Genomic DNA, 27,994 nt, shown 5'->3' on the forward strand with positions numbered 1-27,994 from the left:
AGAATAAATAGAAATAAAAATTACTATTAAAAATATCTATTTTGTACATATAATATAATATCATATAGATCACATATCTCTCTAAATGAGTTTTAGAAACAATCAATTAAAAGTAATCACGCAGTGAGTGGAAAGTGTATACTCTTATAATAACTTCTCTCTAACATTATTCGTATTAAAATATTTAAGTTTTGTGTATTTTTTTAATAAATACAAATTTTATATATAAAAAAATTAATTTTTTAATAATAAATTTTATTCTTTTCAAAAAGATGTTATGGAACTGATACATTTTAAAACTATATTTAACATTATTCAATAATTATATATTTTCATAATTAGGTAGGATGGCTTTTCAAAATTGGTCCATGCTTACTTGATTGATCCACTTTCTCTAATATTATTCAAAACCAAAGTTAAATATATAGGAAGCAAAAGGGCTGGTGGTTCTGTCCATTTACTTCCCACTAACATCAAGCAACTCCATACATGATCATTGTTTCCAGATAATGGCTGAGAGACAAAAAGAAAGCATACTAGAATTATATCCATTGTATGAATAAATATGAATTTGAACAAAGAAGGACAACCAGATTGAATCCATATATACCAAAATAACAAAATAATTTACTGAATTTTTTTCTTAATTGATTTCCTTTTTCTTGGACAAATGGAAGGATCTAATTGGTATGAATTGAACACTTAAAGCAAACATTTTCCTTTAAAAGTTGGACAAAAACTTAGAAGAACTGACCTATTTGCCAAGCTATCAAGTTGTCACAATGAAAAAGTAGTGTCTTAATTAGGAGCAAGGTGAGGGTGGATTTTTTAGGTTTTATTTGGTTGCATTTTTTTTATATATTTATTTATTTGTTTTTAATTATTAAGATAATTGCCAAAAGCCTGCGACCTGATTGGAGCCTCCAAAATAGAGGTCTTGGGTTCGAAATCCTCATTCCCAAATGTATCAAAAAGAAATTATTGAGATAATTGTATATTATTTTTACAGAACTTGGATGTCGGGATGATTGTCAATTTTGATGATTTATTGTCAAATTAATAAAATAATGATAAGCTTAGGAGTAAAATATAATACAATTTATATATATATATATAATTTAGCCTATACTTTTAACCAATCAAAAGCAGCAAACATATCACTACCATAGGGAATGTTACAATCAATGTATATCATCATGTATTATTGCTAATTTGCTCTCTAAAGCATCATTGTAGAAATAAGTAAAATAATGCATCAATTATGAAATACATGTCTCATGTGATGAAGACCCTAAGTCTTAAGATTAATCAAGTACAATAAATAATTAACAAAAGCCATGAACATTACACACATCAACTCAAGTCAGAATCAAAGTTGTTCATCAGCTACTTAATTTATTTGTAGGCCCAAATGAAGCTAAGACCACAAATCCTTTTAAAGAACAAAATATATTCACAGCCATGTGGTTTGATGCAGTTCTATTAATACCATCAAGACTTTATAATTTCGCTAATCACACCTCTTGTGACATTTTTTTTTATTAATTTTTAGCTAAGATTGATTAACAAAAAAAACTGAGATGAAAATGACCGGATACCAAATAGATGTGATGGAGTTGGGATTTTGTGATTATTTAGGCGAGATTCGGATACAAAAAGCCTCTTGACTCATTTTATCTTATCTTATCTTATCTTATCTTATCTCATTTTATTATTATAACTTTTTCAAACTTTAAGGACTTGTTTGGATAGAGAAACGATCTCTCATCTCATCTCATCTCATCTCATCACATCATTCAAATTTTTACACAAAATATAATAAACAATTAAAAATTTTTCGAATTTCAAAATAATAATAATATTAAAAAATAATATTCTAACAATATTTTATTCAACTCATTTAAAACTATCTTATCTCATTTCACTATCTAAACAAACCCTTTAAAACAAAATATAATAAACAATACAATTTTTTTAAATCTTAAAATAAAAATAATATTACAAAATTATATTTTAATAATATTTTATTTAACTTTAATTTCATCTCAACTCACTATCCAAACACTTCCTTAGTCTGTATTGATACAACGGTCACTATTAAGTGTCCCTTGAGATAAATGTCAACATCCAAGTCATACTAGATCCAAGTCATACTAGAAATTTAATTTGAAACACATAAGATATGTCATCTAATGTTAAATAATTCGACCTTAGATCCCAATGGGGTTAACGGACATAGAGTAGGCCACGATCCGCCGCTATATTTCTGCCACGTGTACTTCATTTTACCGAATGCGACTGGTCGCCACGTTGTATTATGATTCCTTCTCATTGGTTGGTGTGTACATGGAAACAAAAAATATTTCATACGTGTCTACAGTTAATTGGGAACTTACAATTGTTTTAATTCGGGACTCTTTCTTGGTGTTTAATGACTTTGTTAATTAATTAAATTGCTTGGCTCATAACGGCTCACCAGCCGGCAGCCAGCTTACAAATCCTACACAATTCTCAACCAAATTAAACTTAATTTTATTTCATGATCGGGTCATAATTTTCTATTAATATAACACATTTAATGCAAGCAATTTAATGATGCACGACTATCATATTTTTTTTGTTATGATATATTTATAACTCTTTTATAATTATTTTATATTTAATTTTAAAGCAATCAATATGATATTTTTAAAAAAATCACTTTTATCTTACTATCTTTCATTTGCATAAAATAATTATAGTTTAATTATAAATTTATTATTTCTCAATTTTAATATTAAAAGTTAGCATTTTTTTTTATAATAAACAAAGTATTTTATTCATAAGAGATAACAATTACCGACGTATAAAACCAAATGGTTTGAAAAAAAAAAAAGTCTGAAATACAATCCTACCACATTTCAATACTATCAACTCTCCATGCATTTCTAGCTAACTTTATGGGCTGCTCTATTTCCCTCTCTACAAACATGATTAAATGAACATGTTACAAAGCAAGTTTTGAGCCGTAAAACCTCTGCAAACAGCACAACCATAACTAAATCGACCATGTTATTTTGCTGTAGAGATTTCACTAACATCAACCAATCACTATCAACAATTATATTAGTTATACCCATGCTGGAGCAGAGTAGTAACCCTCTAAAAACAACTAAAAGTTCAATAGTTTCTGGACTTTCAACATCATTTTCAGCCTTGCTAGCAGCCATGATCACATTCCCTACAGCATCACGAAGAAGCATCTCAATTCCTGTCTTATTAAAGTCTCCAAACAAAGCCCCATCTGTATTAAGCTTCATCCCATTTTCTGGTGGAGGTTTCCAACTGAAATGGTCTTTCATATGAACCCAATCTTTACTTTAACTTCCTTAAAATTCTTCATAAGACATAAAGCATGTGATAGCACATGTTTTACACTCAAAATTGGTTGCTTAAATTCTGTTTTATTCCTCCTTTACCATAACCCCTATGCTAAACTAAAGAATAAGCTTAATATGTCAACCTCTTCACCTTCAACGAGCTGTAATACCAAATCAAAGAAATTTGCATGAACATTGCTATCCAAAGATGGAAAAAACTAATGCCATATCTCTCTCAACTGAACACAGCTAAAAATTGCATGATACAAATCTTCAACTGAATTCAAACAAAAGCGACAATTCCCCTAAGTTATAACATGCTTTTTCAACAGATTCTCCTTAGTAGGAAAAACTTTTTTACAAGCATGCCATGCGAAAACTCAAACTTTATTAGGAACACGCATCTTCCACAAAACCTTCCATAATTTATACTACCTCATCATATTAGAGCCTTCAACTAAATCAAAATTCTGATGTTGCATAATCAATCGGTAACAGCTTTTCATAGAAAACTGGCCACTTCTTTCACATTCCCATGTCCACTTATCAACCATAATTTCAGGAGAGATCAACACTTTCAAATTTTAGAAGAGAGATCTAATTTTATCCAAATTCCACCATCGAGTAGAATCATCAATAATAGAGGCTACTAAGTCACTTCTGTACTGATCTGAGTAACCAATTTCCTTCTCCAATGACTTATAACCTAGGATCCATGTTTCAGTCCACAAATGAGCAGTTTTACCATCCCCAATCCTCCATCGACACCCTTCTCTTAACCATCTCTTAGCCTCCCATATCCCCCTCCGTGTATATGAAGGACAGTTTCCCAACTTAGCTTCAAAGAAATCTATAGTAGAAAAATATCTTGCCTTTAACAACTTATACAACAAGGAGTTCTTATCTTGTAGAAGCCTCCAACCTTGCTTAGCAAGGAGAGGAAGGTTGAAAGTGCGTAAGTCTTTAAACCCCATACCCTCTTTTGACTTACCCTCACACATACTATGCCAACTAACCCAATAAATCCTTTTTTCTTCACCTCTCTGCCCCCACCAAAATCTTGACATTAGCCTTTCTAATTCAGAACATAAACCAGCAGGCAAAAGAAAGCAACTCATAGAATAAGTGGGTATCAATAAAGCTACAGCCTTCAAAAGCACCTCCTTACCCCCTTGAGATAATAACTTCTCCTTCCAACTTTGAAGTTTTTGTCAAACCTTCTGTTTAATGGACTGAAAAGCCCTTGTTTTTAAGTTACCAACAATTGGTAGTAAAGCAAGATATTTCTTGTATTGCTGCACCTCACTATTACTCCATAAAAGTTTAATTTCTTCTCTCAAACCCCTACCCACATTACCACTAAAGGCCATAGCTATTTTTTCTTTATTGATTTTTTGACCAGAAACACACTCATACATTGCACCCTCCTATTCTCTTCCAAATCAGTTTTGCAAAATATAACGCTATCATCAATAAAGAGCAAATGATTAATGTTTGGAGCCCCTCTACAGATTTTTATACTAGAAATTTCCTTTCTTAAGCTTGCCTCTCTTAACAATGCAATAAGACCTTCTGTATAGAGAAGCAAAAGATAAGGCGACAAAGGGCCCCCTTGTCTTAATCCTTGGAATGAATAATAGGCTCTTTTGGCTCTCCATTAACCAAAATTGAAAAAGTAACAGATTTCACACAATACATAATCAAATCAATAAAACTCTACTGGAAACCCATCACCTCCTTTACAATGGAAAGAAAACTCCATTCAACACGATCGTAGGCCTTACTTATATCCAACTTAATAGACATATAACATTTTTTGCCTTTTTTCTTATGCTTTAAAAAATGAACCAATTCATAAGCAATAAGAACATTATTAGTGATTAAACGACCTAGAACAAAAGCACTCTAATTTTTACTAATAATTGAAGGTATCACTATTTTTAGCCTATTAGAAATCACCTATGCAATCAATTTGTAGGCCACATTACACAAACTAATATGCCTATAATTAGCAACACTGGTAAGAAATTTCTTCTTAAGAATAAGATTAATATGAGTGTGATTAAGAGATGAAGGGAACTCACCAATATTAAGAGCCTTTAACACTGCTCTTGTGACAATATTGCCCACTACATGCCAATATTTTTGGTAAAACATTGGGGACATTCCATCTGGATCAGGAGCTTTGGAATGATGCATTTGAGACAAAGCAGCCACCACCTCTATTTCTGTATAAATCTGACTAAGAGTAGCATTCATTGAACCAATAATTTTTCCAGTAATTGACTGAAGAAAATTTGTTGAACCCCTTGGATTAGAAGTAGAAAAGAGCTTCTCAAAATAATGAAGAATAATCTGATCCCTTCGCTCCCCAAACTGCCAGGCCCCTTGCTCATCTTTAACTTTAATCAAACTATTTTTTCTTCTCGCTGAGAAGCCTTCATATGAAAATACCTTGAATTTTGATCACCTTCTTTAAGTCACAAGGCCTTAGATCTCTGTTGCCAAATGACCTCATCCCTTTCTAACCATTTTTATACCTCTTCTCAGGCCTCATTTTGATAATCTAAAAACTCTCCCATGGATCAGCTTCACAAATCCTCTCCAATTCTACTCTTGCTTTATGTAACTGCTTTTGAACATTGCCAAAAGTAGTCTTATTCCAACTGTCCAAATGAGTGCCATAAACCTTTATTAAATCCATAACAATATGCATATCATCACAAACCCTATCCCCCTCCAAATAGATTTAATAATGTCTTCACATGCTTGCTCCCTTACCCACCTATTTTCAAATTTAAACCTCTTATTTGGTCTAATATACTCCCATTCTCCCTCAACATTTAGCCAAAGAGGAACATGATTAGAGAATGCCGCCAAACCATGGATTACACATGCATTTGGAAACCTGCTCATCCACTGAGAATTAGCCATTACTCTATCTAGTCTCTCACTAATATAATGAGAGACCTCCCTCCTATTACAACAAAGTGAACTTATGGCCCCTATACCCCAAATCTTGAAGAGAACATTCATGAACTATATCCTTGAATGCTTCAATTTGTCATTTTGGTCTAACTCTACGTCCCCACTTCTCATAAGAGTACAAAATTTCATTGAAGTCCCCTAAAACCACCCATGCATTCCCATGTTGTGTACAAATGTTTCTTAACAAATTCCAAGTTTTAAACCTTTGACTTGTTTCTGGATGGCCATAAATGCCAGTTAAAAACCAACTTCCCATTATAGAACCCTCATCAATGATAACATTCACATGATAATGAGAATAATTAATAATAGATAGATTTACTTCTCTTCCCCAAAGCAGTGCAATACCCCATTTTTGCCCACAACAATCAACAACAAAACGGTTAGAAAACCCTAACTTAAACTTACATACCTCAAATTGACGAGATTTTAATCTTGTTTCCTACAAGAACAGGACGTTGGGAGTTTCCCTCTTCACTAAATCGCAAAGGGTCTGAATGCCTCGTGGGTTCCCAAACCCACGAGCATTCCAGCTTAAAATTTTCATGGAGTCCGGTAGGACTGCTCAATAGCCACCGCCGATCCATCTTGTTGAATGAGAACCTTAATGAACATACACTCACCATCAGCATTGATCCTCTTTGAAGGCCTTCCATGGAAGCCAGCCAGCCACAGTTGCTACTTTCGTTTTCTGGAGATTAGAGGCAGTTGAGAAGGTCCAGAAATATCTCCCTTACGGTCGTAAAACGATCGTCATTTCCATTTCTTACTAAGCAAACCATGGGCCCCGTCACTTTTACTCTGACCTAATCCAGCAAATGCAATCTTAAAATCGTCCTCCTCATTAGTGTTACCTGGCCCATCAGAATCATAAAGCTCAGAGAGATTTTGTTCTTGAAACGACTTTGTTTCCCCTTTGTAATTCCCACCAAAATGCCATTGTCTTCTTCTCTTTTGTTAACCACTGTAATTGTTCCTGTAGCATCGACCCCACCAACATTTCGTTGTTGATTCTTCGCCATTTCCCCTCCCTCAAAACTCGCCAATTTCCCCGTATCTGTCAATTCCATTTCTTTCGGGACTAGCAAAATATCAAGAGCCATAACTGATTAAACCAACATATCCTGAACTGTTGGAGGATGACCCTGAGCCTTCGACGGTTGAGCTGTAGAAGTTGAATTCGCCATCGTAGACGGAGGCCCTAATTTTTGACTTTCTTTGCAATCCCATGGTTTTCCATCCATGAATCGATCTCCATAATTAGATGCTCGTAACCAAGGTCCATACGGGAATACAACTTCCTTTTCCGGTGGAGCATCACTCTGTCGCAAGCCACAATCTTTATCCCCATGCCTCAAACAGCCATGCAAATAGTAAAAATTGGATAATCTCTCATAAGAGAATCTAACCCAATAAACATCCCCATCTCCCATTGAAAATTTTGTACCTTGTAACAGAGATTTCGAAATATTCACAATGACCCTTACCCGTTGGAACTCCCCCAAGCCACCTCCCATTTCTCAACATCCACCTCCTCAACCCTTCCAATCTTCTTACCAATCCCATCTCCCATATAATCAATCATAACTAGCACGCAATGGAAGATCATGAAGATACACCCAAAAAGTAACCGTAGTAATCTTGATATTTTGAATTTGTTGAAGACCATCTACTTCTTGAATAAGCACAAGGTGTATATCAAAAGACCACGGACCATCCCTAACCACACGGTTCTTATCACACCGATCTTCAAAATCTGCCAAGATTAATGTCGAACTGAGATCCTGAAATCACACCCCTCATGCAAGTCCCCTATTCATTGTCTTTTTAAAAGCATCACGACTATAATACTTGTCAGTCAACAGTAACATAATCAAACTCTTCCCTCACATAAGGAAATGTCTTCCAAACCCGCATCCTCCATAACAACTTCATCCTCCTCTTGCTCACTCAAAGATAATCTCTTATACAACACATTCGAATGTTCTCCTCCATATTGTTGAAACACTAGAGACTACCCAAACTAGGCAACACATAACAAAGAAACCCACTTTGCACTAAGCAGTAGCAAAAACCTCCACTCGAACCATAGAGGCAGATAGAGGATAAAAGTTAGCAATTTTAATGATCAGATTATATATCTTTTTTTATGAAAAAATTTCGGGGATTGTCTTCATATCAAAACACCAACTCAGAAAATAAGAAAGGTATTTCTTATGAGTAACTTAACATTAAGTTGACTTTTAGATAATAAGATAGAATCAACCTTTTAGAGAGAGAGAGTCCTCATTCTCTCTAGAAAATCTCATTTCAGTGAGAGCCGTCGCCGAGAGGAGGGTGGAGTTGTAGCTCTCACCCTCCTCTCCTTCTCCTTTCAATTTCCGCATTGTGTATACACTTTCAAGGTAGTATTTTTTTTCCCTCCTCCCTCCACCGGTTTGGTTGTAGTCAAATATGTCGCTCTCCGACCGCCATCGGCCTACACGCACCCCACCACCCTATCCACCATTCGCCGATCTATTGGGACGAAGCGGAGTTGTGCCAAAATGATCGGTGCATGGATCTCACGCGCGGCTTGTTGCTGCGCGTGGCCTTCACGGGTCACCGCGCTCCGACTCCTCTGATGGCTACACACACCGTACCAGTAGCTTCATCTCACCGAGATCTTCCAGATCTGGGCCACCTCGTCTCCATCCCACCGGTGTGTGGCTGCCACGTGCCATCACAGGAGCGCAGGAACGCAGATGTTCACAGGCTTCAGATCAGTCCACCCAATGACGTGTTTTCCTCTATGTTATCGTTTTCCCTAACTGATGATTTGGAAGAAGGGACTGCAGATCTCTCCAAAAATCATCTTAAGACAATAAACAACAGTGCACCCGCCACTCTCATCGCTTTTAGTGGAGTTTCCACTGCCACCAGCGGTGGTTCCATTGTTCACAAATTTTTGTGAATAGCTTATTATGATCTTTTAAGACGGCGTCCTCTTTGTAGGATATGGGTGAAGACAAAAAAATTGATCGCAAAAATATTTTTTTTTCCTTTTTTATCCACCACTTTGCACTGTTGTTATTGTTTTGGGGTATTTGTTGGGGAACCTCACCCCTCCTTATGTATCATCTTTTCTAATTTCTAATAAAGTTTACTTGCTTGTTTAGAGAAAAAAAAAAAAAAAAAAACTTAACATTAAGTTGATGCGAATATCCAATGATGTCTTCGTTTTAATAAAGAAAGAAGGAAAGAAACGTAATACCCAAAAAATGTTGCTTTATAACAATGGCTCCAGATTTGACATAGCACTCAGACAAGTTCATAAGAATAAAGAGGTAGAAGTAGGGGTGTAAAAAAATATAAAAAATTTTGTTGAATTGGACTGGTTCCGATCTAGTTTGTTTGAGATTTGGTGCGGTATCAGTTCTTATGAATCAAAATCGGTCCTAAACTAGTATAATATCGATTTTTATATTTTGAAAATCGATTTAAACCCAACCAAATTGGTATATATATTTATAATTTTTTGTATTATATTATATATTATATGCTAAATTGTTAATTAATATAACATGAAATTCTAATCTTATTATTCAAGTATATTAATCTCATAACATAACATTAATCTGTTAATTTTTAATATAACATTTGATATAACATATAAATTTAAATCTTATAATATAAAATTTAAATCTTAAACATAAATATTAATATTAAGTTATTAATCTTAACTTAATTTTGATATGTATATATATAATGTACTTATATTATAATATAAATAGATTAATAGTTTATTATATGTAAACATTATATTATTTTTAATATAGATAATTTGTAAAATCAAAAAAATTGAACCGAAACTGAAAAAATATAAAATTTTGGTTTTAATAGTAAATTAGTCTGGTATCAATTCTTAAATTTTTAAAATCAGTATATACTAATTCGATTTTAAAAAATATATAAAATTAAATTGAACCAAACCGATTACACTTTAGATAGAAGATCCAATTCATAATTGAGCATCAGCTCGATGGGGTAGGATTTGGACCACACAGCAAGCGGACCTAAAAAACCATACAATAATTAATGCAACGTAACAAATTATGCAGCACCTCTAAGTCAGAACTATAGTGAAACAACAATCGAGAAGGGGACGAAAACAACCCTCTAAATTTTGGAGGTTAGCCAAATTTTCAAATCAAAACTTCATATAAATGATATTTATAATTTTAAGATTTGTGTATTTATTTTGAAAAAAATTACATAAATATGAAATTCATATAAAAAATTAATTTTTTAATTATGAATCAACAATTTTTTTATATAAAAAAAGATGTACAGAACTTAAACATTCTAAAACTATATTAAATATTACTCTTCTTAAAAATAAGTTAACAGATCCTTATAATCTATTTGTTTTTATTTTTATTGTTTGCACCATACTGATCCAGAGATCGGATCATTACTTCACCGCATTTGTTTCAGGGTGTGTTTGAATGTTGAAATGAATTGAGTTGAGATGATAAAATTAGGGGTGATAAACGGTCCGATCGGACCGAACGGACCAACCGAACTGACCGTCTCGGTCCGGACCGGACCGGACCGAGACTTAGACCGGTCCGGTCCGGTCCATATTTTAGAAGACCGAAAACATTCGGTCCGGTCCACGGTCCATGGTTTTTTCGGACTGGACTGAATGAAAAATAAATAAAAAAATATTATATATATATTTTATATATAATAATTGTACAATTAACAATATAAATTTTTAAATATATTATTAATACTTGTTAATATTCTATAAATTAACAATATTTTATATATATCTTCATCTAACCTATCACTATTAACAATATAAAATTTTAAATATGCTATTAACACTTGTTAATATTCTATGAATTAATAAATATATAATATCAATTAGTTAATTATATAGTAATTATATAAATTAATAATATAATTTTCATCTAATTTATTATCATTGACCATATAAAATATTTTTTTATTGAGTTTGTTACATAATCCACATTAATAAGTCACTTAATTTAATTTAGTATTTTAAATAAATTTTTTTATTAATTATTTAAAAAATTAAAAAAAAAAAGGATGGACCGACTGGACCGGACCGGACCTGACCGATAGCTATCGGTCCGGTCCGGTCCCTTTGGATGTTCGGTCCGGTCCGGTCTGGAAAAATGATGGTCCGAAAATCGCTGGACCGGACCAAACCGGATCGGACCGGACCGTTTGCAACCCTAGATAAAATATTGTTAGAATATTATTTATTAATATTATTATTATTTTGAAATTTGGAAAAATTGAATTATTTATTATATTTTATATTAAAATTTAAAAAAATTATAATGATAAGTTAAAATAAATTGAGATGAATTTAAGATTCAAACTCACCCACAGAGTTAGAACTAACGAACACATTTTCAAAAAAAAAAAGAACTAACGAACACGCTTTCTCCTCAATCAATTCATTATATCTTACGGGTATCATTGTACTCTTCTCATTATCGAATCTTTGACGAAAATAAAAGCGCCGTCCAAACAGAAATGGCGGCTCAAGCCGATGAAGCCGTATAAGATTTTCATTAAGCTTCCAGGTATAGAATCAGTTTCATTTCATATTATTATGAGAAATTTTATTTGCAGTCTTCAAGTGGGGACTGTATATGCAGATACATTATTAAATGAGAGAAAATATTATTTTAGGAGGAATAATTTTATAATTTTAAAAAATTTTAAAGTTCAAATAGCCTAGGCCTGCACATGCAGTCCCCAAATGGGGACTGTACCTAGCATTGCTCTATTATTATTACAATCTTTTCAAAATTTTACACAAAATATAATAAATAATTCAACATTTTCAAATCTTAAAATAATAATAATATTAAAAAATAATATTATAATAATATTTTATTCAATTTTTAACTTTCATCTAAAACTATATCATATTATCTCATTATCTAAACAGCAAACGAGACCTAAATTTCATTTTTTCGTGGCTGATAATTTTTCCAGAAGTCGGACAAGTTTGGAGAGTAAGATGAGATGAATTTGAGTAATTCTTGAATCCAAATCGAGGCTTGGCCTTGTTTATTTTCAGAAAATATTTCATCTAATCATTACAATTTTCCTAACTTCCAATACAAAATAAAATAAACAATTCAATTTTTTCAAATCTCAAAATAAAAATAATATTAAAAAATATATTTTAACAATACTTTATTCAACTTTTTAACTTTTATCTCATCTAATCTTATCTCATTTCATCTCATCTCTGAAAACAAACGAGCCCTATGAGATTTTGGGAAATGGAAAAGAAAAAATTGAATAAAAAATATTATAAATTTAAAATATTATTAGAATATAATTTTTTAATATTATTGTTGCTTGAAGATTTAAAAAAGTTGAATTATTTTTTATTTTTTGTTTGAAAATTTGAAAACATAGTAATAATTAGTTTGAAACTATTTATATTTGAGTGATATTTGAAAAACAGATGAGAATTTTGAGATGAAATATTTTTCCAAACAAACCCAAAAACTCGATTAAAAAAAAAAAGGTGTAGAAACTCGAAAGAATAAAATCCGAAGTAGAAGAGTGAAAGACTGTCCCGATTTGGCGACAGAATAATGTTACATACAGTCTTAGAATGTGCAAGTATCGTACAATCGTTTCAAAAAAGGGTAAGCTCCCCTATTAAAAAATTAATTTTCTTTTCATGTAGATCTAATATTTATTTACTTTTTTCAAAATGATTACGTGACGATTACACACTCACGACTGTAGCTATAATTTCTCTTGAAAATATATATTTTTCTATAAATTTTTGAGTAATGCTAGGCTGCTGCCTAGCAATAACTATTGGGCGTGTTGACTAGCACAAATTTATTTTTTTATTTTTTATATTTATTTAATATATTTAAATATTTTTAAAAAACAAAAAATATATGAATACATTAAAAATTATTTTTTTAATTATTAAATAGAAGAAAAATTAAATATATTAACAATCAAAATAGGGGGAAACTCAGGGTCATATTAGCATTTCTCTTAATTTTATTTTCTCATTCCCACTGTTTCTCGTTCAGGGTCTCTGCCTCTCCGTCGAGCTTTCCAGTAATGTCAGGGTAAGGCTAACCCTCCCAACATTGTCTGTTGACCAAGTAGCTATCCCACTGGTTCCCTCTCTCTCTGTTTTTTACCCTAGTCTCTATTATGGTGTAAATATCATTTCGCTCCTCTAATATCGTTTTGAACCTTACTGCATTTCAGCTTCCGTGGGTAATTTTATATAGCGGTCCTTAAACTCGTGGTTCAAGCGAGTCCCTACTAGTCCTTTTGAAAATTTCTTTAAGGTTTTGGTTTGCTAGAGCTCTGGTATACTCGATATTCTTTGAATATGAAGTTGGTCTCCTAATTCGTCGAAATAAAGTGTTTCTCTTCAGTGTTGTTGGAGATTTAAAAAGTGGGTAGAAGGTAATACTTGCCAGATCTTCATCTTCGTTCCTTCGTTTTATTTTATGTTTTATGTTGTGTGGGCTATATATCTGTGGCACTCAAATAATAATCTCAATCAATTTAGTTAGTGTTGGTCAGTGGTTATGCAAGTGTATATTGTGTAAATTGCAATATTTTCATGGACGTGACTGAGATCTGGTTGCTTGCTTTTTTTTTTTTTTTTGGTTTTGCGCTTGTTTTCATGTTCTTGTTCTTAATTGAGATGTACGAAGATTTTTTTTTTTGATGAATAAGAAATTTTATTAAGACAAGAAGTAAGGCAAAGCCAAGTACACAGGAAGTATACAAAAACTGAACCTAGTTACAAGTCAGGAACTAGAAAAAGAAACAAGGAATGCACACAGATTTTTCTTTTGATTTGTAAAAAAAATGAGGTCGAGATGTACAAAGTTTCCGTTTACAATGGCCCTGTTGCTGAATTTCGATCTACTTTAAGCTTGGGGTTTGTGGAGATTTATGGATAAGAGTACTAGGAGTACTTCTATCATTTATATAACAAGGAAAATGATATTATTTTATTTTAACTGAAAACATTATGTAGGGTCTACAAAATTATTTCAGATAACTTGTGTCATTGTACTGGGAGATTTGAAAATTTGTCTGCACAACAATTTGCAGAGAATTAATGTTTATTATTGTCATTGATGGTTGAAATAAACTGTCAAATATGTGATAATTAGTGCGATGATAAATTGTTGCACAATTGTTGTGGAGTACCGAAACATTTCCACCGAAATATTTCCAAATTTTATCCAATGATAAATGATTATTTGTAATGTGGGGTCTGTTTTATTTTTATTTATTAAATTCTTTAATTTATAAGTGTTTCTATTTAAGATTAGAGTTTTTAAGTTTATTTTTACCATATGACCCAGCTTATGTGTAGGTATATTTGAGAATGGCAGATAAATGTTTTATTTCCAGCTGATCAGATATTTGATTATTGATAAAAGACATCATAATTTCATGTTTTCATTTTTAATAATTCCCTTCGAACCCATAGTGAGAAAATGAAGACTTAGCCATGACTAAGGACATCCTGCAGATTTACAACTTCCATAGTTGGAGAACTATGAAAGCTTAAATGCTCCATATTTTGGGATAAAATCAATAACATTTTATCATTAGAATAGTAGAACTTGTTTGTAAGGTTATGTAGTGTGCTAACATGGTTCATCTTTTGATTCCCAGGTGAAAACTGCCTCAGGTAACCAGATATTTAGATATACATGCCAACAATTTGATCTCAGTGATTTAGAGTCTTAGCTGTAGTCGGGAGTGCATGTGCTATTTGGAGAGATGTGGTTGGACTGCATTCAGCTGAAATGAAGACTATGCAGGTTCTGCTCATAATACTCTACAATTTTCTTCTTTGGCATTTATCATGTAAATCTCTTTCTTTTTTTTGCTTTTAGGGCATGTTTGGACACTTGGAGTATCTCATAATTTTGTGAATAGTAGTGAAATGGTTTAAGTGAAGATGTTTTATTGGGTTTTGGGAAAGGAGAGAGAAAAAGTTGAATGAAAATATTATTAAGTTAAAAAATTGGTTGAATATAGGTTTTTAATATTATTTTTGTTTTGAAGTTTGTAAAAGTTGTATTGATTTTTGTGTTTGAATAATGATTAGGTAATGATTAGATGAAAAAGTTGAACATTTGAAATTGAAAAGTGTTTTGTATTTGAGTGATGTTTGAGAATGAAATTATGAGAAGTTTTGATAATTTTAAGAATTCTCATGGTGTCCAAACAAGCCTTAAGAGTTTACTTTCTTTTATAAATTTTTGAGTAGTCAATTTTCTACACAACCATTGTGTCATACCCATATCTCATACTGTCTTCCCAACTCTCATACTCACAAACTATTCCTTGTACTGGATGCCCAAATCTCATATTCACTATATATTCTATAACTTTGTAGTTCTGATTATGTTGCCAAATAATGCCACTACCATTTAGCTTGTAACGACTAATGCACAATTTTGAATCTACAGTCTGACCTCCATGATACTTTGTTATGATAAACCATGGTGGTTGATTTTTTGTCACTACAACTCCACATTGTTGTACCCTACAGTCCAGCAAAACACTGAAACACCAATGCACTCTGCAAATTCTAATGATGTTGAGGACATGCATGATTGGTGCCCTTTTTTCTATTAGATGTGGTTTATATGATAAATAGATAGAAACAACTTGGCTAAGTTGGATATTAATGGTAACTCGTTTAATATATCATTATCTCTATTGATTTCCTTTAATCCATATCCTTTTTATGCATTCATATTAAGGTAGAGAAGATTTAGGCCCCGTTTGGATTGAGAAGTGATCTCAACTCAACTTATCTCATCTCATCATTACAACTTTCTCAAATTTTCACACAAAATATAATAAACAATTCAACTTTTTCAAATTCCAAAACAGTAATAATATTAAAAAATAATATTCTAACAATATTTTATTCAACTAATTTAAAACCATCCCATCTCAACTCACTATCCAAACGTCACCTTATTCTACCTCAATAGTAGATTTCTCAAAAATCAATACATGCAGGTTCTCAAAAATCAAATTATATTACTGTCCTTTTCTTTCAACCCTAATGGTAGTGCATTTATGTGTCTGATTTTCTGCTAGTTGTAGCACTTGTGATACTTGTCACTAAAATGAAGTGAACTTCTGTGGAGTCACAGAGCACACAAGAAATTCAATCCTCAACCCAAGTTTCACAGGAGTCCCAAGGTGAACAACCAGACAACCATGCAACTGAGGCTCCTGTCACAGATTCAGGTTCAGTATCTACTTCGAGCAATGATGGCAAAAAAGTTTCACGCCAAGATATTGAACTTGTAAGGCAACTTACTCCTAATGTTTCTATTGTTTGTTTTTCATTTTTTCTTTCTTTCTAATTTTCTTCGAAAAGGATATGAACTAATATTTTTCCTATCCTTGTGTTTATAATTCTACAAAATGGCTGTTGTAGGTCCAGAATCTAATAGAGCGATGTCTGCAATTATATATGAATAGAGATGAGGTGGTTAAAACCCTCTTGACTCGCGCAAGGATAGATCCTGGATTTACAACTCTGGGTAGGCAACCTATTTGTTGGTCTTTGAATTTCTGTTTGTATGTTGCATTATGAATATGTTAATTAGAAGTGTTTGATGATATCACACTTCAGTGGTTAATGGAATGGAAAGCTGGAATCGAAGTGTTTTGGATTACTATTTCACTATTTAGAGATATTTCCATCACTTTTTGTCTTTATTTCTTGAGTAAGAAATTGACTTACACTGTAATTGTAAAATTAGAGTAAAATCTTTTATTTTTTTATTTTAAGAATCTTCAGATTACCTAAATCTGACATTCTTTTTATATATTATTTATTTAATTCAGTATGGCAAAAGTTGGAAGAAGAAAATGCAGACTTTTTCAGGGCATATTATATACGGCTAAAATTGAAAAGACAAATCCTACTGTTCAATCATCTACTCGAGCATCAGTATCATCTTATGAAGTATGCTGTAGCTCCGAAGGTTCCTTTGGCCCCCATTCAGAATGGGATCCATCCCATGCCTGGTAAGTCTTCAACCTACAATGGTATGGCTGTTTGAGGGCACACATTAACGTGCATGGATAATAGGTAGCTTATTATGTAATCTGTTTGTTAGTTGTTAGTTAGGAATAAAGGGTTATATTAATTTTAGATTGAGGTTATCATCTGAATTTCATTAATTTTAGGACTCTTTACGATAATAGGTGTAATAGTTGATTCTGACTAAATTTTCTTTATAAGCTGTTATAAGGTACTAAATATGAATATTAAAAGAGCAGTGAAGAAATTAGTTATCACTTAATAATTCTGTTTATTTGGGAGGCCAGTCAAGTCAAGAAGTTCCCTTTTGGGGGGGGGGGGCTTATTCCTTCAAATAAGCTTCTAAGGAAAGGGGCCTGAACATAAGCACACAACACATTATATAATATTGGAGACGGACATGTCTCCTATATTGGCAGGATAATTGGAATTTTCTGATGATAAATGGCTGGGTGTATTAGAAGTCCTATTTTCACAAAACTCACAAGTGGTCCACCTCTTTTGAGACACCTGCCTCCAATTTCAAAAGGAGAATCAAGTTCATCTACTAAACAAAATATAAGAAGCGGCATGCCATCCTTATCTCCCTTGTGTAGCAAGGCTTAATGGCTTGTGACCAAAATTGGTTCTGGCATGGCATTTGCTGCAAAGTCAAAGGCTGTTGTGGATAAGGCAAAGATGGCTGGCCCTAAAGTTGAAGGAGAAAACAGCCAAGGCAGTGAGGACATTGATGAGGGCCTCTTTGTGGAAGAAAGATTGACTTCTTAGATGGCCAAGAAGGCTATGAAGCACTAGACTGTGAAGCCATTGACAAAGAAGGCTATACAACCAAGAATGAAAAGCATAAGAGGAAGAATGGGAGAAATTATATTTTGCACTCCAAGCTACCATATTTTTTTTTTAATTTGCACCCTAAACTACAAAATTTCAGTCCTAGGTTAAAATCTGACCATTACGATTATGCCACATGAATCTTGATTGAGGGTGCACGGCAATTTGCACTTTAGGATGTAGTTTGATGGTTTTTTATAATTTAGGGTGCAAATTGATAAAACAATGGTAGTTCATGTCATTGTGTGTGTGAAATTGTGTGCACGAAAAAACTTATCTTTCCCTCCTTGGGAGTTTTGCTGTTAGCAAAGGCACAACATATTGAAATGTCACTTCATTAGATGGTCAAAAGGCTTTTGGGTTTCATTCTTGACAAGCAATGGTAGTCCTTGATTGAATTAATGCAAATAGTGGCCTGTTTGTAGCAATGGAGCCATAAATATTGCTGTACTTGAAAACACAGCTTTTAGACATAGAAACTGTTCCATCTCATCTTCTTTATAAGCCTTTATTGAATGTAAATAATAGAATGATAGTGAAAAAAATTGTTATGATAGAGTCTCTGGTGGTTTGGGAGGCTGGTTTTCCTTGGAATGATAAATTTTGGAGATGTTTGGTGCCTTGAGGAAGCCATAATTTACTTATTACGTTTGCAAGTAACCTTATCCCCCTTATACCAAGCAAATGTAAACCTATGTTTTTGGACTGTTTCTGCATGGCCACTTATGAAAATAGGGCTAGTATCTAGTTTCTTTTATTTCTTCCCAAATCTTCAGTGGATACATGGGGATTTCTGTTGGGTTTTCTTTGTCTTATGGAATTTTGCTTCCTTAGTGTGCTGGGTAAAAAGACTCGGTTGCCTCTAAGGGGAAGTTTGGATAGTAAGTTGAGTTGAGATGAGATGAGATGAGTTGAGATGAAAGTTGAAAGTTGAATGAAATATTGTTAGAATATTATTATTTTTTTTTTTGATATGTAAGAGATAATTTTATTAATGAAAAAGGCCAAAGCCATGTACACAGGTATTATTTTGAAATTTGAAAAAGTTGAATTGTTTATTATACTTTGTGTGGGAAAGTTGTAATGATTAGATGATATGAGTTGAGATGAGTTGGGGGGACTTCTGTATCCATACCGGGCCTAAAAGTGTGGTGCTCATGATTTCTTTTGGAGGCTGAATGTTCTGAGCAAGACTTGTTATGTGGCATTTATATGTTATTGTTGTCATTGTTATTCAATGCCACCTGTTTGCAGTGCAGTTAACAATTTACCTATGGGATACCCCATCCTACAGCAACCTCCAATTCCAGCAGCAGGTCGACCTCATCTTGATCCGATGGGCTGTGGAATTTCGAGCTGTCATGTGGTTAATGGAGTCCCTGCTCCAAGCAACTTTCATCACATACGGATGAATTCTGGGAATGAGTGAGCACTTCTCGATCTTCATGTCATTTAACATTGATTACCTATTTTAAGTAATGGAATTTAATGTAGTTGGTCCATGTTCAATTTATTAGTGTTTGTTGTCTTTGAATATTATTGGATCACTTGTTTGAATTACAAATGGTTTGACTGGTAAACTCTCAGTTGCATATGCATGCAATGATGTGCTTGCATGGGTATATTCTCATTGTAAAGAGTCATGTTTATGCACGTCTGTTTGCACGTGTATGCTCAAGTTTACATCTGCATCCAAATATGAAGCCGCCGCCTCAGATAAAGATGTCTCCGACGCTATTCTCCCGGCAAGAACAACTTTTTCTATTTTGATTTTTGGCGGGTTTGGTCCATTCGTTCAATGGCAATTTAATCCCAGTTTTGTTTCTTTCTAGATAAGAATTTTTGCTCGATAGAAGTTATGCTAATCGCAATTATTTATGATCTTGTTGAAGTATGGTGATGGTGAGCGGTGATGCTGATGTGGCTCCCATTATTCCGCCAAATGGCACTATGTCAGAGATGCCTGTGAGTCCTACATCAGTTGCATCCAGTGGCCATTTCCCCTTCATTTCTGGAATGGGGGTGGACACGTCAGCACTTGATACCACATTTACATCTGATGTGGCCAGTTCGGTAGGATTACAACTTGCACCAGATGGTGGGGCTGGAAATTCCAGGGATTCTCTCAGATCACTGGATCAGATCCAATGGAATTTCAGTCTGTCGGATCTAACAGCTGATTTGTCAAATTTGGGAGGTAATTTGTATCTTATCTTTATTAACTGCTACAATACTGGTTGCACATAAAAAGTAAAATAAAAGGGAGAATTACATTTTTCACCTTGAAACTACCACTACCACTCCCTTTTTAATTTGCATCCTAAACTGTGAAAAGTTGTAATTTGCACCTCCAAGACCTTTGGTTAAGATCTGCCAATTAAGATGCAGGAAAATAGGTAATATGGTACAATTCTATCAATAAGATTTTTGATGGAGGATGCAAATTGAAACCTATTTGTAGTTTAGGACTCAAATTGAAAAAGTGGTGGTATTTAGAGGTGTGATGAAGTTTCTCCTAATGGAAAGCAGGAAGTATATGTATTAACTATTGAAATTCCTGAAATAACACCAAATGCATTCAATTATGTTAAGTTTCTCCTAAAAGAAAGCAGAAAGAATAAATTAATATGGCGTAGGCTTTACTCTTCATTTTCTGAGGAGATGGTTGTCCCCTGTACTTGGGATCTTACCTTTTCTGTTTATCAATAAAGTTTTTGTTCGCTGATTAAAAAAAATATTATGGAATTGGTGATACAAATTTTTGAATATTTGTTCTTGCTTCATGCTCAGTAATGAGAGAAGATCTTCTGCATAACATAATTGTTCTGTTGTTTTGGCAAGATACATTCAGAACTTTTTCTTTTTGATAAGTAAGTTACATTCAGAACTTTGAAGCTGTCTTGAAGGACTCTGGCGCCATGAAATCGCTTTCATTACGTCTAAACACCGCGTAGCAGTTATATCATAACCTGTTCTCCCTGTGCTCACGCTTTTGCTAATACATTGCTTTCACAATTCCTTTGCAGATTTAGGAGCCTTGGGAAATTATCCTGGTTCCCCCTTTTTGCCATCAGATTCAGAAATTTTGCTCGATTCGCCTGAGCAAGAGGATATAGGTAATTGAAATTGAAGACCTTCATTTTGATGCCAATATGCATGGTTTTGGTGATTGGTAAAAAAATAATGCAAATTATATTTTTCAAAATATATGGGAAAAATGCATACACATCTCTAAGACAATCATATAGAACTCAAGCAATTTAGAGGTGAACAAAAGTGTGTTGATTCACTGAAATATCCAGTGTGTCCATGTGAAAAAGGAAAGTTTTTTTTTTTATCATAGTAGTAGTATCAACATGGTTTCTTTATTAATTCTGTATGAGTACAACATTTGTTTCTGGGCATCATCACATTTTGAATTTTTTAACGCTGGTGTTCAGGTGAGCCCAAGGAGAACTCTTTCCTTGATTTACATGATCAAAATTTAAACATGTTTCCTCTCTGTGTTGCTAGTCATATGCTAATTGCTTTACCTCATCTCAGTGGAGGAGTTCTTTGTTGATTCTGTCCCCGGACCACCATCTTCACAATCAGATGAGGAGAACCCTAGAGAAGGGTGAGGCACATCTGGTTTGCCTTTAAATTTATTAGGATAGGATAACATTTAATCAATAAAATAAGAGTTTTTCTTTCAGTTACTCAGCATTTTGGCTTTTTAGTAACGAAGTTGGACATATGAACATCTTAGTTGTTTAGTCCGCACCAACGTGCAAGTGGGAAAGTAATCATGCCAATACAAGTTATAATGTTTCTTGTAATAACCTTTTCAGAAACTTTTTTATATAGAAAGTTGAGGACTGTAGTGTCTGTAATCTTGTGTTTGGCTACATTGATGTGAACTTGTTATTTCAAGCTATAATAATGTTACCATTTCGCATCTACAACATTACTTACCAACCGGGAAATGGATTGAATTCTTATACTCAAAAACCGTATTTACTATTGTTTGGAGGTGGGGAATATCTGTATAAGTTGGTCCTTGGCTATTTCCCTTTTTTATTTGCTTTTGTTTCCCTTTTCTTTTGGTTGTAATTCCTCTAAAAACATAGTCAAAGAACAAGCTACACTGAAACCTTGTTTGTAAGATAAACACGGGCATTAAAGTTTAAACTCTGATAAATGGACATAATTTCAGTTTGGTGCCATGTAAGCATACATTACTTCATAATCAGTACTTCAAGGGGTGAGATTGAAAAATAAAGGGAAAAAGTACGAAATTGTGCACTCCAATTGAGCGCCGGCTTGAGTTCAATCCGTTTTGGTGAAGGAATGATTGAAAAAGGAAATCATTTTTTTTTTTTATAGGTAATAAAGAAGTTTTATTCAAGTTGGCAAAATTCAAGTAGACATTGAGTATAGATGAGAAGTACCTAGTTAGAGTTTACAATCGAAAGGATAAAATTATGGACATTTAGCCTATTAAAAAAGAAACCTTTAAGTTCATCAATGTTTTTGCGATCTTTAAAGTTCTTATCATTTCTTTCTCGCCAAATACACTAATACATACATATAAAAACTATTTTCCAGTTGATTGCCACTTGTGAATTACCTTGAAAGGCTTCTCCAGCTTGCAAGGAAGTCCACCAGTCTATGAGGCATGACCCATGACAATCCAATTCTCGTGAAAAAATCATTTCACATGGTTCTGGCCACCTCACAATATAAAAACAAATGATTTACTTATTTACCATTCTTCTTATACAACAACACTAGTACAACACCATTACTCGACATTCCCTTAAATTATATGTGGTGAGAATCGTGTCCAATGATGTCTATAAAAAAAGATGCTTTTGAATGAACTTTTGTTTACCATTTACTTTTTCATGGGAACATGATCATTCCAAGGCTCGTTAGAAGTTGGTAAAATGATTTGACGTTGAATCTACGTTTCTTGGAGGGGCTCCAGTGCATCTTATCGATGGTACCCTCTGTCATGCTTACAGAATACAATGTTGCATGGAACCTTGTGATAGTTCTCAACTCCCAATCTTAAGTTGCCATAATAAAATCAACATTCCATTGGGGGGAGCCACTGGAAAAGACCGAGAGATCGGTTATCGTTACATCATTTTCTCGTGCGATCTCAAAATGGTAGGGAAGGTGTATTGGAGGCTTTATTCACCACACCATTTGTTACACTAAAATCTGACACGAGAGCCATTGCCTACCACAATATGTTCATGTCTTCGGAAGATCTTCCAATGTCTCCTAATGTATTTCCACTAACTCATGCCATATGGGCCCTCATTCGAGCACCATTCTTCTCAAGCCTTTCCAAACTGTGAATCTATAATGGACTTCCATAAGACCCCTTTCATGTTGGTATCTCCACAACTATTTACCCACCAGGTTTCGATTGAATTTCAGCAAGGCAATCATGAAAAATGGTTTTCTACTTTCTCAAATTTTCTTCATCTTTATGTAAGTATTTCATGAGCTTTTATAACTAATTCTTGTGACTCGTTGAAAGAAGTAAGATCAATAGGTGAGTGTGGAATAATGATATTAGGGTTTAAATATTATTTACTCTCTATGCATTTATGTGGGGGCTAGATACTCTCTCCATGCTTTCAATTTGGATTAGGAAAACTATTACCTATTGGGATACTAGTGAGGCGTCACTTACTCCATGTCAATACTATTGTCCTTTCGGTGCATCTTTTCTCGTTAAACCATGTTGTCACCACATGTATAATACCTATTGCACCACGTATTTTGTACAAGAGGATGATGATTTATGAGCCCTCATAGTCTGGTCCAGAGAAATCCTTGTGATTTATAATGAAAACAAGTGTTTTCATTTTAGTTTCCATGCACTTAAATTCTTCCCTTGGGGTTTATTAATAGAGTATTGTTATTCTAAGACCTCTACACCATATAGTACTTACGTGACATAATTTAATTTGAAAGAAAAATTTTAAAATTTGAATCTTACAAATCAAATTATCTTACTATTTAAGTGATATATGATAGAATAATTATCATGCACTAAAAAGATTGGGAAGGTGGTGATGATCATTATCAATTGCTTGTGGCCAATGGACTTTTTTTCCCCCTCTAATTTGCTGGTTGCATGGACTATATTTTGTCATAAGTCTATCGTTTCACTTAATGGATGATATTGCATCACTTTATAGATACACATATTTCGTATTACTCATGGATCTAGTTATAGTTTGGAGAATTGTAAAAGAATTACAAAATCCTAGAGAGTGTGTAATACTGAGAGTAAATTTTTCTTTAAAAGTTTCGATGCCAATTTTAAAGAAAAATCATTACCCACACCATTTGATAAATCAAGCTCGCCGCAAGTGTAAACACTGCTCTTTTGCACATACCTAGCTAACAACAACAAAAAAATAATACAACCAAATGTAAATGGTCAATCAATCATAGTAAGAAGATTTTGAAACCATTTTATATAAAATTAGGTGCGAATTATCAATTGGAATTGATCATTCTCGATAAACTTGGATTTCCTTATTCCAAATGAATGAAGGCCCTAGCTTGCAATTAAGTTACTTAGTTGAGGATGCTTTCCAGCAATATCTAGAAGTCCTGGATGGTTCGGGTCTAGTTTTAATTTTTTGTGATAGCATGATAGCTCTCGCATATGCCAATAACCTAAGATATCATAGAAGAAACTATAAAAAAGTGATTGTATCATGAGTCACTCTGAAAAATTGTAATGGTGCTTTCCGAAAGTTGACCATGAGAAGATATTTCTTTCAAGTACCAATTCAATATAATGGTATTAATAGGTATTTCTTTAATATATGACATGATTAGTACACAAATAAGACCTTATGTTAACATACATGATTTGCCGATTCACATGTGCAGATGCAACAGTTTGGTTAGGACTAGGTGACTAAGATGATAAAGTTTATCTTATCATTGGGTTTGTAATTTAGATGAATGTAAATTATCTTGACTTTATCTATAACTATTTTGAGTTTATCTAGAAGTTATTAGGAAGTGTTTTAGATAAGTCAAGAGTGTGAAAATCGAGTCCCAATGAGTATGTAATTATCTAGAGAAGAATTTGAATGGCAATCTGCTTCTACTGAGAAGATTTAGTGCCAGGTGTCAGCAACACATCAGGAGAGTTATTTGCAATAGAGTCGTTCCATCAGCAGAGTCCTACTGCAACTCAAACTACTTCCAGATTATTTATTTAAGGGATTCAATTGGGTAACAAACTTGGAGATTTTTACTTGCAATTATTGAAGAGTATATTTCGAGTACTTGTGTGCGAGAAAATTCACTTGAGATTTTTCTAATTATTTTTCTCTCTTCAAGTGTGATCGTGCTCTATGCTGCAGATTGATTGATTGTGTTTAGTCACTGAAGTTCTAGGAGAGAAGTCAATATTTGAAGATCGTCAGAGGTTATAGCTGCTATTGTAGTAGAGACAAACGAGTTGTTTGTCTGGGCAAGTAAGAGTGTCATTTGACAAAAGTCTTGTAATTGAAACTTGCTTGTAATTGATTTTCAAATAATAAAACTGATTTTTCTGGGTTTGGCTGCTCCGTAGGGTTTTATCTTTAAAGAATTCTTTAAAGGGTTTCTCTTCATTACCGGTCTTGGTATTATGCAATTTATTTATTGTGTTATTGGTTTATTATTAAATAATTGCATAGTTTACGACTAACCAATTTATTGAGTGAATTTGTAGATTTTTGTGTTACACTACAGGGACATTTGGGTAATTTCAATTGGCATCAAGAGTGTCATTCATTCATTCTAGTGTGATTTATGTCTTCCTATAGATCATGTCGTCGTCGTCACACTTTAATGGGGACAACTATGCTTATTGAAAAGTTCGTATGAGGGCTTTCCTCAAGTCTTTGGATGATCGTGTGTGGTATGTAGTTGAACGAGGATAGACTAAGCCCGAGGTAACTCTTAGACTAGAGATGAGATAAAAAATTGCAACTGGAATAGTAAATGACTTAATGCTATCTTCATGGCTGTATCACTCGATGAATTTAAAAGAATCACAATGTGTGAAATTGCCAAAGAAGCATGAGATATTTTGAAGGTTACACATGAACGCACAAGAATTGTAAAAAATTCAAAATTGCAGATACTAACTTCAAAATTTGAAGAGATTAAAATGCTGGAAGATGAGAGTTTTAATGATTTTTATACTAAACTTAATGATATTGTAAATTCCAAGTTTAATCTAGGTGAGAAGGTGAATGATTCAAGGGTCATGATGAGAAGGCTTTTAAGGTCCTTGCCTGAAAGATTTCGCCCAAAAGTTACAGCCATAAAGGAAAGTAAGGACTTGGATGCAATTAAGGTTGAAGAACTAGTAGGTTCCTTACAAACCTATGAGCCTTCACTTCCTTAAAAAAGAAAAGGTAAGTCTATTACTTTAAAAACTATGAGAGAAGATCGTGAAGATTTTTTTGATGAAAAAAATTTGAAGAATGAGGATATAGTTCTCATTGCAAGGAAATTTAGAAAATTTCTGTTTAACAAGAAAGCTAGTTTAAAGCAAAAACGAGGTAAAAAATTTCCTGCAAAGAAAAGTTATAAAGAAAAATGGAATAAAGCAAAATTTGAGAAAAATGACAAAGTACAGTGTCATGAGTTCCGGCTATGGTCACATTAGAGTGGACTGACCAAACTTTAAGAAAAACAAGGAAAAAAATACTAAATGTCACATTTAGTGATGGAGGAACCCACTTACCAAAAACGGCACCATTTTCGGAGCTTTTGATTTGGCCATTTTGGTGATTTTGAGGTTTTTGTATTTTCATGCGTGAGGCTCTAGGGTTTGCATGGCTACTGTCGGCGCCCAGGGTGGTCTTTGGTGCCAATTCCTCATGGTGGACAGTCTTTTGCTGATCTGGTGGCACATAAACCACAACCTCTTCCGGAGGTGTTAGTGCCTTTGCGTGTGCCAAAACTTGTTGATGGTGCTATTTGCGTTGTGTTCTCTATAGAGGAAATTGCACTTTCCGCTAAACCTTTCAAATTTTCCCTAGTACTGAAGTTTTTGCACCAGCGTCCATTGTTAGATGTAATTCGATCCTTCATTCACAATCGCTGGCGCCTTGTTCAGCAACTTGTGGTTTCTTCTATGCGAAGGCCATGTAATATTTTTGTTCAGTTTGCTAATGAAGATGATTTTTTGAAGGCTTTTGCTCGAGAATCTTGTGATATTGATGGGGTGCATTATAGAGTTTTTCATTGGAAGACTGATTTTTGTGAAGAGAAAGAACCTTATCTTGTTCCTATTTGGATTTTTTTGCCTGGCTTGCCACATAATTATTATCATGAGGCATTTCTTAGAAATATAGTAAGCTCGTTGGGTAAGTTTTAAGTCGTGATAATAGCTCTAAGTGTGCAATAAATTATAACTATGTTATTCAATGCCAAATTTGTTAAAAAGAACAATGCTAACTTTATTCACAATTATTGCTGAAACTATCAAGCACTCGCTGGACATCATATCTTTCAAGATCTTGAAAGGCCAACTCAACAAAAGAAAAGGAAGGAGTCATTTTCTTCAACTATCAAGCACTCCATAAACAACCTGTCTGTATCACTGATTTTGCTTCATAAATACTATGCCAAATAAGAAGAATGATTAGAGCCCAAAGCCGAAGATAAGAAGTCA

At 33.5% G+C, this 27,994-nt stretch overlaps 1 protein-coding gene across 7 annotated transcripts; it reads left to right on the forward strand.

The window, feature by feature from the left end:
• Positions 1–13,391: 13,391 nt before the first annotated feature.
• LOC108996473 lies at positions 13,392–22,243 on the forward strand. Of its 7 annotated transcripts, XM_018972404.2 has the most exons (10): positions 13,392–13,480; positions 13,626–13,829; positions 15,063–15,211; positions 16,565–16,720; positions 16,855–16,960; positions 17,268–17,450; positions 19,557–19,722; positions 20,190–20,494; positions 21,324–21,413; positions 21,841–22,238. In XM_018972404.2, the coding sequence occupies exons 3-10, from the start codon at positions 15,197–15,199 to the stop codon at positions 21,915–21,917; spliced, it is 1,098 nt and encodes a 365-aa protein (XP_018827949.1). In that variant the 5' UTR covers positions 13,392–13,480; positions 13,626–13,829; positions 15,063–15,196; the 3' UTR covers positions 21,918–22,238. The 7 variants fall into 7 exon arrangements, with proteins under 7 accessions (XP_018827949.1, XP_035547715.1, XP_035547711.1 ...); XM_035691822.1 differs by lacking the exon at positions 13,626–13,829 and having other exon boundaries at positions 13,394–13,480; positions 16,509–16,720; XM_035691818.1 differs by lacking the exon at positions 13,626–13,829 and having other exon boundaries at positions 13,394–13,480.
• The last annotated feature ends 5,751 nt before the right edge of the window (positions 22,244–27,994 follow it).

Source organism: Juglans regia, chromosome 7 (genome assembly GCF_001411555.2).
Source record: "Juglans regia cultivar Chandler chromosome 7, Walnut 2.0, whole genome shotgun sequence".
NCBI lineage: Eukaryota > Viridiplantae > Streptophyta > Magnoliopsida > Fagales > Juglandaceae > Juglans > Juglans regia.